The sequence below is a fragment of the Onychomys torridus genome, chromosome 5, assembly GCF_903995425.1.
Source record: "Onychomys torridus chromosome 5, mOncTor1.1, whole genome shotgun sequence".
Lineage (NCBI taxonomy): Eukaryota > Metazoa > Chordata > Mammalia > Rodentia > Cricetidae > Onychomys > Onychomys torridus.
Genome location: NC_050447.1, coordinates 32,836,033 through 32,848,602, shown reverse-complemented (window position 1 = coordinate 32,848,602; position 12,570 = coordinate 32,836,033). Strand labels below are relative to the sequence as shown.

The window sequence follows — 12,570 nt, the reverse complement described above, 5'->3', positions numbered from 1 at the left end:
CGAGTTCCAGGACAGACTCCAAAGCTACAGAGAAACCCTGTCTCGAAAAAACCAAAACAAACAAACAAAAAGTTAAATTCCAATTCTTTTTATTTTTTTAAATTATTATTATTTTTTAAATTTTATAATTTAATTTTACATATTAGCCACGGATTCCCCCCTCCCCATTCCCATCTCCTCCAGGGCAAGCACTCCCTTGGGGATTCAGCTCAGCCTGGTAGATTCAGTCAAGGTAGGTCCATTCCCCTCCTCCCTCCTCCCAGGCTGAGCAAAGTGTCCCAGCGCAGGCCCCAGGCTCCAAAAAGCCAGCTCATGCACTAAGGACAGGTCCTGGTCCCACTGCCTGGGGGCCTCCCAAACAAATTCCAATTCTTCTTCTTCTTTTTTTTTTTTAAGATTTATTTATTTATTATGTATACAGCGCTCTGTCTGCATGTACACCTGTAGACCAGAAGAGGGCACTAGATCTCACTATAGATGGCTGTAAACCACCATGTGGTTGCTGGGGATTGAACTCAGAACCTCTGGAAGAGCAGTCGGTGCTCTTAACCTCTGAACCATCTCTCCAGCCCCAAATTCCAATTCTTATAAGGCAGAGGCAGGAGAAGTTTAAAGTCACATACTGATCAAAATCAACTTATCTCACAAAGAATTTCATTTAATTCCTACTTAAAAACACACAAATATCTCTTAAATACTTAGTTTTGAAGGCAAGGCCTATTACAAGCAGATTTACATTTACCTTCAGTTTAAGTGATCCAAAGAGACACCTCTAACATTCTAGGGACTCACAGCGATAATCAAGCTTGTTTTCAGGGTCCATAACATTAAACAGGAAGAAACAGAGAGATAAGTTCTGGAAAATCTAAAAACAACTCAGTTGCATGAATGCAATGACAGGATGGGCTATTTACTACTGCCTGATTTCCCAGCTCCCCCGCACAGAGGGGACCGCCCATGGCTGTAGAATACTTACTCTGTGGGGCTTAAGCGGCACAAGAAAGGGAAGAAGAGGGACTAACGTATCACCCAGGGCCACAAGGAAGAGCACACTCAGATGAGGGACTCCAGACTGAGAAAAGGAGATATGCAGAGAAGAGCTTTCAGATGAAGAATGCAAGCTGTGGCCCACCCCGTTTAAACAGTTCTATTTCATTTTCCCATTCGAGGAGCTGTTGTTCAGTTTTAAGAAAGGTAAAAGCAATCGAACAGAAGGCCAAATGTAATTTTCTTTTTTATATGTGCATGCATGTATGTACATGCACACGTGTGTTCAAGTGGAGGTCCAAGGGCAATCGCGGGTCCATTCTTCAGGAACCGTTCATCTTGCTTTTTGAGACAGCACCTCTCATTGGTCTAGAGCTCATCAAGTGGGTAGGCTAGGGCTGGCCTGCTGGCCAGTAAGTCCCAGGGATGCACCTGTCCCATCTCTCCAGTGCTGAGATTTCAAGCCCATGCCACCACACCCAGTCTTTTTTTTTTTTTTTTTTATAATTTATTTTTAATGTGAGTTCTCAGGATTGAACTCAGATGATCCTCAGGCTTGCTAAACAAGCACTTTACTAAGCTAAACCCCAGTCCTGACTTATAATCAATCAAAACACTTTTCAGCCTTCTATAGCATGGGGTCGGTCTAATGCACACTAGACAAAGCTGCTGAGAATGCTAACAATTTGGATTATTGCTCAGCTTGCCACTCCTGCCAAGGACGAGCATCTGTGCTACAGACGTCCGAGAGACAAAATAACCAGGAGAACACACAGGCCTCATACACAGTCTTCCCATCTCTCCACAAATACACCATTCTTTGCTGTGTCCCTCGAATTTCTCCGTCTCCACAGGTATGTGACAGGGTATATTTGACACAATGACAGACACGGCACTATTTCTTCTGCTTATGTCTCATTCAGCCAACTTTGCAGATTCCAACTAGAATGTCAAGCTGTTTTCTGTGTATAACTAAAGTCAAATAAGAGCTAACAGATTTTTTTTTCATCTTCTCTGTATTCTGGGTCTCTCTCACTACTTCCAATATTCAGTGAGTGTATCTTAATTCAAAAACCTCCAATCCTTCCTTTTTCTTGCCTCTCTGAATCCAGTTTATAAGCTGTACTTCCTAATGGAAGCCCACAACAGACTTTACCTTCTTTTTCATGAACCTAGAGGTTTTAGTGTCCCAGACAGTTAATATCAAACAAAATTAGGATTACAGGTAAAAAAAATTTTTTTTTTGAGATGGGTTCTTACTGTGTAGTCCTGGCTGGTCTAGAACTCACTATGTAGCCCAGGCTGGCCTCAAACTCACAGAAATCCACCTGTCTCAGCCACCTGAGTCCTGGGATTGAGGGGTGGTGGTGTACCATGCCTGGCTATTACTCTTGCCAGGACACCATGCTCTAATTATAGATCCAAATTCATTATGTTTTCCTGCATACATCATCTATTTTTCTCCTGTGGGTTAATGCAAACCCTTCTCTAGGCATCTAGTTTAGGTCAACTCCCTTCTCTTTCCACAACAGCCTCCATATCTTCTATTACAATAAAATGAACTATTAAAACAAAATGCTTTACAATCAATGACTTTTTTGAGTAGGATCATTTTCTACACGATTTCCAATGTTTATGAGCAGATCCACAGACACACATGCTATCTTGTGCTGTGGATATCGCTCTGTGTAAATAAAGTTCTGATTGGCCAGTGGCCAGGCAGGAAGTATAGGCGGGACAAGAGAGAAGAGAATTCTGGGAAGTAGAAGGCTGGGGAGACACCACCAGCCGCCACCATGAAAAGCAACGTGTAAAGACACTGGTAAGCCATAAGCCATGTGGCAAAGTATAGACTAACAGAAATGGGTTAATTTAAGATAAAAGAAGTAGATAACAAGAAGCCTGCTACAGTCATACAGTTTCTAAACAATGTAAGTTTCTGTGTGCTTTCTTGGTTGGGTCTGAGCGACTGTGGGACTGGCGGGTAAGAGAGATTTGTCCTGACTGGGCCAGGCAGGAAAACTCTAACTACAATGTTGGATACAGCAAGCCATCTGTCTCTGCACAACAAGGCAATGCTGGAGAGCATTTTCTCAAATGACCCTTTAAATCTGCCTTTAGGTATTCTAAAGATGAGATTCAAAAACAAATCCAAGCCAAGCACAATGACTCAGACCTGTAATCCCAGCACTCAGAATACTAAACTAAGACAGGAGGATTGATTGCTCAGAGTTCCAAGACTAGTATGGGCAAGATTCTGTCTCAGAAAACTAAAAACAAATCCAGACATCAATATATTTTTCAAGTCTTATTGAAACCATTATTTCATTTGCAATGTCTTTATTCCACAATGGTCAAACCATCTGTGGTATTTGCAGAGATTCTGCTTAGGTTTTCTTGTCTCTGTGTTGCTGGCATTTCCCAAATCTCCCAACATTATACAAAGGCCAGGAAAGCAGCCAAGAGGTTGATGCAGCTTTCCATTATAATGCTAGGCAATGATTACAATGACCAGATACATCTGCATTTGCACAGGTTACAATAAGAACTAGGAAATCTCTCTTCAGCTACCTATGTGTTTATCATCTTCACCTAACTCCATAAAGTAAGGTTAGCCGGCAAATGAAGAGAACCTTACAGTATTGTGGTAACAAGGTAAGAACTGCCTGGTTCTCCAACCTATTAACATGTTTTAAAGCAGATTTCATATTTAATCCATACTTATCCCCACCTAACAGCCCCAGCTGCAGTTTGGATGGTTTGGATTAGGGGAAATTGAGAGGGGAAAACTGATTCACCCCCAGTCTCCCCAACTCACTGTCAAGAGTGCTGAGATTAAAGATAGAGTCCAGGAAACCAGCCATGGAGGAGCAGATCTGTGAGTTCAAGGCCAGCCAGGGTTACATAGGGAGACCCTATCTCAAAAGACAAAAACAAAACAAAAAACGAACGCTTAGCTAAATTCATGAGTGAATGGTTTCTAGAGGATTATAAAAGCCTGTTAGGAAGCTACTCCTTGAACTTGAAGGTTAGAGTCCTGAGAAACATGTAGACTCACTCTCTAAGTATATCTATCTTCCCCTTTGCCATAGGCAAAATACTAGGTTACCTCTGCTTTCTGCTTGTTACACTGTGACAACTAAGTGAGTTCCTGAAATAACATGGAGACTGGGTGACAGCTAGTAGAGTCTCATGCCATCTCTCCCCATTACAGGCTATCATCACTAACCTATCAAGAGTCCATAGAGCTTCCCCGGAACAGAAGTCATGTGACCATTCCCAGCAGAATGCAGTCCTTTCATTACTCAAGATGAAAAGGAATAGTAGAGTGATGGGCCGGAGGTTGCTGGTCTATCGTGATCCAAGATAGGCTAGCTAGTGTGGAAATCCAAATTCAAATCCAGAGGCTGGAGAGATGGCTCCATGATTAAGAGTACTAGCTGCTCTTCCACAGGACCTGAGTTTTGTTCCCAGCACCCATGCTGGGCTGCTCACATTGCCTGTAACTCCAGCTCCAGGGGATCCTACACCCTCTCATACAAGTACACACAGACACACACACACACACACACACACACACACACCAAAAAGAAAAAAAAAATCTTGAAAAATTCTCTACAGTGATTTAAAAAACAATCCAAACCCAACCTAGAGCTAAACACCTTTAACTCACATGATCTAGAGCCATAGGAGCCTTAAGTTCTTGCCTTCATTTTATATTCCTCAACAAATATGCTTTTATCCATTGTTTACTATAAAGGTAGACTAGATAAAGGTAGAAATCCAATGCCGTGGTGAGAGGAAGACCAACCAGGGGAGATGGGGAGATGGGAAGGGCAAGGTGGGGACAAATAATTCCGAAGTATGGTCAGTGAAACCCATTTCTTTGTATGTTAACCAAACAAATAATAATAATAATAATAATAATAATAATAATAATAATAACAACAACAACAACAACACACAGGCACAACTCTTATCTTTATTCTGTCTTTATGCCTCTGTGTATCCTTTCAAAAAGTTCCTTCAACCAAACTATCTAAACTTTGTTCATTCACTATATTTTGCCAGCTTTCTAAATCACCATAATTAAAAATACCTTAGGCAGCACGTGCCTGTAATCCCAGCACTTGAGAGACAGAGGCAGGTGGATCTCTCTGAGTCAGAGGCCAGCCTGGTCTACAGAATGAGTTCCAGGACTGCCAAGGCTACAGAGAAACCCTGTCTTGAGAAACAAAAAACAAAAACCCAACCAACCAAATTAACAACTTCCCCACAAAACAAAACAACCCCCCCCAAAAAAAACCCTTATTTTTTAAATTTGTGGTTTGGTATTTCATTGGGTAATTCCTAATGAGCCTTCTGTTTCCTTTTTTCCTTTAATAATTTAGTTATAAAGGATTATAGTCTTTTGCTGGGTGTGGTGGCAAATGCCAGAGGCAGGTGGATCTCTGTGACCAGCCTAGTGTACATAGCTGAGTTCCAGGACAGCCAGGGCCATGTAGAGACACTATCTCAAAAAAACAAAACCAGGAGTTGGGGATTTAGCTCAGTGGTAGAGCACTTGCCTAGCAAGCCCAAGGCCCTGGGTTCGATCCTTAAAAATAAATAAATAAAAATAAATGCAAAAAACAAAACCAAACAAACAAAAATTGGAATCCTGGGATTAAAGGTGTGTGTCACCACACCCAGTCCTGGATTTACATAATCTAAAACTGCAAATTTCAGGGTCAGTAAGATGGCACAGTCAGCAAGGGTGCTCACTGGCAAACCTAGACACCCGAGTTTGGTCAATAGGACAAACATGGTGGAGAGAACCAACTCCTGCAGATTGCCCTTTGACTCCACGCTGACACAGACACACATACACAGGTGCCTCCCCATACATTTGTTTTAAATGTGTATGTGTTTGCCTGCAATATATGAATATGCAGGATGTGCATGTAGTGCCTGTGGAGGCCAGAACTGGGTGTGTGTGTGTGTGTGTGTGTGTGTGTGTGTGTGTGTGTGTGTGAGGAATAAAGCTCTGGTCCTTCGGAAGAGCAGCCAGTGCTCTTAACTACTGAACTTTCCTCCGAAAGAAACCTAAAATTAAAAACTCAGACTTGGGGGCTGGAGAGATGGCTCGGTGGTTAGGAGCACTGGCTGCTCTTCCAGGGGACCCTGGTTCAATTCCCAGCACTCATATGGCAGCTCATAACTGTAACTCCAGTTCCAGAGGATCGGACACCCTCACACAGACATACATGCAGGCAAACCACCAATGCACATGAAATAAAACAAAAACAAACAAAAACCCCTCCCCTCAAAAAACCCACAGATTTTAGATGGACATGGTAGCACACTCTTGTGCTGGCTACTGGATTTGATCTCTAGTACTACAGAAACCCAGACAGAGGCAGAAATATAAGTTAAAATAAACTTCAGCTATATAGGGAGTTTGAAGCCAGTCTGGGCTAGTAACTGTCTGAAAAACAAACAAGCAAATGAAACCCAACTTAAAAACAAAAACAATAATGAAAATGTTTACAAGTACTCTCAAAGGCTCAGGTCTTCCCTATGAGCTTCCCTGAAAAGCTCAACTCTGAACCCAGTGTGCTGTTAATTTCTGGCTACTGCAAAGACAGTTTGAAAGAACTACTCAAATTCTTAGTTCCTGAAAACTGGCAGCTTAGGGTTTAATTGTCAAACATTTACTAGAGGAAGCCCTTGGTAGTTAGTTATATGGCCCAGTGTTCTGGAAGTTTCCTTACCTCAACCAATCTTCTATATTCACTAAGTCAAACTAAGAGATCCACACTCTAATACCATCTGAGTCGGAAGCTAAAGTTGTGGTTCTTAGCATGTGCAGGAAGGTCTGGGTTAGGTAGGGGTTGTCAGGGGGAGAAAAGGATATTAATTAAAAGCTAAACAGCATTAGCTTTTCAATCAAGCTCTTGGTGCCTCACAAGAAGTTGAATGGAACGTTTTCATAGCATACAAAATTTTGATAACTCTATAGGAACAGGCAGGCAGTCTAAATTCCGAGAGAAGGGGCTGGAGAGATGTCTCAGAGGTTAAGAACACTGGCTGTTCTTTCCAGAGGTCCTGAGTTCAATTCCTAGCACCCACATGGTGGCTCACAACCATCTGTAATAAGATCTGGCTCCCTCTTCTGGCCTGCAGGGATACATGCAAACAGAACTGTATACATAATAAATAAATCTTTAAATTCCGAGAGAAGAGAGCCAAGACAAACCGGCTTCTCCAAGGGGCAGGAGGCAGGCAGCCACCAAGCCCCAGCAAGTTCTTTCCAGCAATCTACCCAGCTTGTTTTTTCCAATGTGCTGTCTCTATAGACCTGAACCTTCCACAGTCAAGGAGAAGCCATAATCAAATGGAGCAGCTGATAGTCTATTAGCCCACACCAGAGTGACAGAGGTTCAGGCCCACACAAACAAGCAGCAGCAACACCTGCTTCCCACCCCCTTTTCTTAGTGCTGGCATAAAGTAAACACACTGGAGTTACTAAATGCAAATATGCTTGTTCACATAATAAGGTCAACTAACTCAAAAGTGACCAAACTGAATTGTCTACAAAGCTATGTGTAATTTCCACTTCACTCAACTTTTCACTCTGGCATCTAGTATTACGACATCACACGCTAAGGCTACATTTCAAAAGAGAAGAAAACAAGTCAGAAGTTCCTTTAACAAAGCAAGCTCAACTTCCCGCATCATTTTATGATGAGATTTGAGCTTAGGTTTTCCTTCTGAAAAAAGTAACCCATGTTCTCCCGATCCCTCTGCCTCTTTCTAAAACCAAAGAGAGATCAGAGACCAAGAGGGTTGCCCATAGTCTGCAAAATGGGCATAACAATAGTATCGATCCTCAGATCTTAGGGACGGTTACTAGAGATAAATTCAAAAGAGCAGGGCCTTCTCACTAAGTATTTGGAGTGTATCGGCTATTATAATTAATAGTCCTACAGCTCCTAAGAAGGACCTGCCGAAGCCCTAGGCGAGGGCATCGCTTTTCCTATGACAGATGGAAGGAGCGGGTATCTAAAGCCTGGAAGCAAAAGACCAGAGGGTACGAAGAGGCGGAGAGCCGCGGACGCAGCGGCACCTGGGGCAGAGACCAGCAGCGGAAGGGGCCAGAGAGAAGCAGGGGCCAGTGAACAGGGTCTTGAAAGGATCCCACACTCACCGAGCGTGAATTCCCATTGCTCGTTCCCCAGAGAGCGTTCAGGCACCACCTCCAGGTCCAGCATTGGTTCGGTTCGCTGGGCCGGGCGGCCTCCCTGCCGCAGCGCAGACAGGACCCGGCCTGAGGAAACCACGCAGCTGCTGACTCGCCGCTCTCGCCAGCCCGCGGACGTTCGGCTCTCCACTCCGTTCCGGGCGGCGGCAGCAGCACCGACACAACAACACACTTCACCTCCCTTCACCTCCCGGACAGCAGCCGCGGCTGGAGCGGCAATAGCAGCAGCAGCGTCCGGAGCAACTGCAGCAAAAGCGGCGTGCCTGGCCGTAAAGCGTGGCAAAGGCGGAGCTCAAATCTAGGGGGCGGAGCCTGAGGCGGAGTCGCGCACGCGCAAACTCTATCTGAGGCTTGACAGGCGATTTGGCGGCCGCATTCAGCAGGAAGACTGGCGGCTTTACAAGGTAAAGGCCGTACTCTAGAGGCCCTACAAACTGCACAACACTCCATACATGCCTACCCAAGGAAAGGAGCAACGCCCACAACACATCACACAAGAATGAAGCTGGCTGCCGTCTACACACCTGTGCTATTAATGTGCGCTGGGACCAAAAGGGACAGGAAGGACCCAGTCCCAGAGACTCACTGCCTGCGGGCGCCCCCACAATCATCTCGCTTGTCATAGTACTGACGCTGGCAGCAACTACTTGCTGCTGTGCAGAAATGGACGCTCCCTCGGACCTAGTTGTCTCTGAGCAGGACCCACCTCATAGTTGATGATGTGCGAGTGTGTGGGGAAGGGGTAGGGCGAGAGGAATGAGTAGGAGGTGAAGGGTTCCAAACTAGGTCCCATTCAGAGGTGCTCAGCCGGGGGCGTGCATTCTAAGGACAGAGGCTGCTCCCAGCAGCTCCGCCTGGGATCAGCGTTGCTGCTTGATAATGCTTTATGGTGTTGCCCATACCCTTAAGCATTCTGTGCTTGTTTCCCGTGAGTGGAAGGGGGGCCCTAGTTGTATTTAGCCTTAACTTAAAAAAAAAAAAAAAAAAAATGAAGCCATTGCTATGGGCATTAGACAAAACAAAAACAGTAGGATGTCTTTGAGTAGCATAGTTGCCAAAACAACTGGGTCACTGGGATGTCCAGTGGGGAAGTGACTGAATAAACACTGACATGTGTAATTAGTTATGTTATGTTTAGAGGCTGGGTGTGGTAGTTTGTGTCTGCCAGCAGATGGGCTGTAAGGAAGTTCAAGGTCATGCTGTCCTACAAAGAGTTCAAGGCCAGTCTGAGACACAGCAGATCTTGTCAAACAAAGTCTAATCCAAACCAGACTGGGAATGGTTAAACTAACAAAAAACAGTTGATTTTACTTATAGTGAGGGGAAAGAGTATGGGGCCTGAATTGAGATGCAGCTGGCTGGGCAGGGTCTTGGGAGAAGCAGGACAAAGATTAAAAGCCCCATGCCTCTAAATACAAAGTGGAAAGGATTTTTAGTGAAAGCGATTTTTAAAGTTTGAATAAACCACAAAACCAGGAATATTGAAGCAACTTCCAGGAAACTCTCAGTTGGGATAGTGTGTAGTGATTTTCGTGAACAAAGGATGTGATCTTTGCTATTTAAAAGTGACCCGCTCAAGTTGTCATGAATAAAAGAAGCTTTGGTTATGCCCACCTTGCAACCGGGTCTGTTTCAGAAGGTCATTAAGACTAATTTGTTATTACTTTTTATGCTTATGTTCTGCGTCCTGTGACCCTGCCTATTTTGCCTGCCACATCTCCCATTTGGAAACTCCTATCCCTGAGCTGTATAAAAAACATTTCCCAGCTGGGCAGTGGTGGCACTCGCCTTTAATGTCAGCACTTGGGAGGCAGAGCCAGGCGGATCTCTGTGAGTTCCTGGTCTGCAGAGCGAGATCCAGGAAAGGCACAAAGCTACACAGAGAAACCCTGTCTCGAAAAACCAAAAGAAAAAAGAAGCTTTGAATAGCAGAAAAGCTCTTCCCAGAAGTAGTGAATTCTAGGCCAGCTTGGTCTATATAGTTAATTCCAGGAAGTCTAAGGTTACCTTGAGACCCTGTCTCAAAACAAAAACAAAGCCCCCAAACAAACCAACCCATATCTACCTCACAGACCTGTTAGTGGGTCTGCACCTTTCTAAGTGTCTGGCTTGTATGAAAACACTTTGTATATAACTTCAAAATTACATGATGGAATTGGCAAGAATTATAGATTGCATGTAAGAGAAGAGAGGGAGTCAACTCTGGGATGGAGAGATGTAAGGATTTTGTTCTTAATTATGTTATCAGCCTGGCATGGCGGCTCTGCCTAAAAAGCGGGTGGAAGGGCCCTCTGTGTGTCTCCCTTTTCTCTTTCCGCTCTCTTCCCTCCCCGCGCTCTCTCTGTTTCTCTGGTTATCTCTCTCCCTCTCTCTTTTTTCTCTCTCTCCCTCCCTTCCCCTCTCTCCCAATAAAGCTCTAGAAAGGTAACTATGGCTCATGACTTTGCTCCAGCACTCCCCTCCGTCAGCATGGCCACTGTGGGTGGCGGCCAGCCACAAGCAGCGCCAATTTAACCAACAGAGATGACCCAAGTTCAGCTCCCAGCACTCATGCCTGGCACCTCACAATCACTTAACTCCAGCTCCAGGGGATCTGATGTCCTCTCAGGCCTTCTCAGGCACACTCATACACCACACACACACACACACACACACACACACACACACACGCACGCACGCACGCACGCACGCACACACGCACGCACGCACGCACAATCTTGAAAGAATAAACAACAGAATAAACATTCCATTTTCTGAGGTAGATGCTGAATAGAGTCACTTAGGAAAGGAGTTGGAGAAGCTGTCATTGTACATCAGCCTTTCTGGTAAAAATAATGTGATAACTTTGAAAGCAAGATGTTGATGGGCTTGAAAAACAAAGGGGTCTAAGGGCTTTCAATGACATTTCAGTTATGGACCAATAACAGTTACTTTTTTTTTCTGGTTTTTCGAGATAGGGTTTCTTTGTGTAGCTGTCCTGGAACTTGAATTGTAGACCAGGCTGGTCTTGAACTCAGACATCTGCCTCCTCTGCCTCTAGAGAGCAGGGATTAAAGACATATACCACCACCACCTGGCCCTTTTTTTTCTTTTTCATGGTAGTGCTCAGGATCCAAACCAGAGTCTTGTGAATGCTAGAAAGTGTAATAGTTACACTCCCAGCCCAAAGTATTTAATAATTGAGAGTGATATGTGGTGGTTATTAGAGCTATCCACGAACATCCTGATTCTTCTAGGGAAAAATTAGGACTGCAATCCCCTTATTTAGGAGGGTGAGTGTTACTGCTATGACAAGGGCTGTAAGTTGACTGTAACTCCATCTTGGTTCCTCAGATCAATTTTGTCTTGATGAGGAAAGTGCCAGTAACTATAAGGGGAAAACAATCCCTGGAAGGAAAACAACTCAAGGATGAGGGCTTTTTGAAAGGTTGCCCGACCTCCCTCTTTGCTAATTGAGTATTTTGCCTTTTGTGACTATCTGCTTGCGGTTGTGGGAAAGGAATCTTAGGGACTTTCCAGCCAGGATGTGGTTTTCTTGCTTAAATATGGACCCCAGGAAAGGCTCATAGCTGCACTTGGGTTCAGAACACCCAGGTGTGGTCACCAGTTAGCTGGAATAAAGACTTTCAATTGGCTCTTAGGCTGTACCTGAATGATCTTCCCTGGTGGGAGCCCTGAAACACAGTGATTACCTTGGTCCAATAAAAACAGAAGATAATGTCCACTTTAGGTATTTCCAAATCCCTCTTTATGATACCACCTCCTTTCTTGTTCTGTCTCAATGGTGGACAGTGTTCAATTCTGCTCTATAAGGCTAGGCATACCACTGATACTTAGCTCAAAAATTTCAAGCTGTTAGCTTTAAAAAAAAAAACTGGATCAGGGTTTGGGGATTTAGCTCAGTGGTAGAGCAAGTGCAAGGCCCTGGGTTCAATCCTCAGCTCAAAAAAAAAAAAAAAATCAAAACAAACAAACAAACAGAAAACAAAAACCTAACCACTGAACCATCTCCCCAGCCCCATTTTTTGGTATGTTTTAAGATTAACACAATGGACCATTTTTAACATAAAAATGGGTACAAATTTTCATTACAGTTCCTGCATTTCCCCCTTTAGTCTTCATACCCACCTGGTTACCCTATGCTGGCCTTCATCTTTTCAGTCAACAAAGGAAGTTCCTCAAGCACTCATCCTACAAACCTCCCGACTGCTTGGTGACTTCCTGTCCTCTCTACGCAGCAGTCCCAATGTCTTCTACGTAGCTGACACCATCAGCCCAGTACTGCTTGTGTCTCACCCAGGCATCTGCAGCCCCTTCCAAATCTATGCTGTAGGCCTGAT

General features: G+C 44.3%; 1 protein-coding gene across 1 annotated transcript in view; it reads right to left on the bottom strand.

The window, feature by feature from the left end:
• Window positions 1-8,495, bottom strand: part of C5H16orf70 (chromosome 5 C16orf70 homolog) — a 29,636-nt gene extending 21,141 nt beyond the window's left edge. The window contains exon 1 of the mRNA XM_036188438.1: window positions 8,177-8,495. Within this exon, the coding sequence (XP_036044331.1) occupies window positions 8,177-8,240 (64 nt within the window). The 5' untranslated portion in view covers window positions 8,241-8,495. The remainder of the gene's footprint in view (window positions 1-8,176) is intronic.
• Between the last annotated feature and the right edge of the window lie 4,075 nt (window positions 8,496-12,570).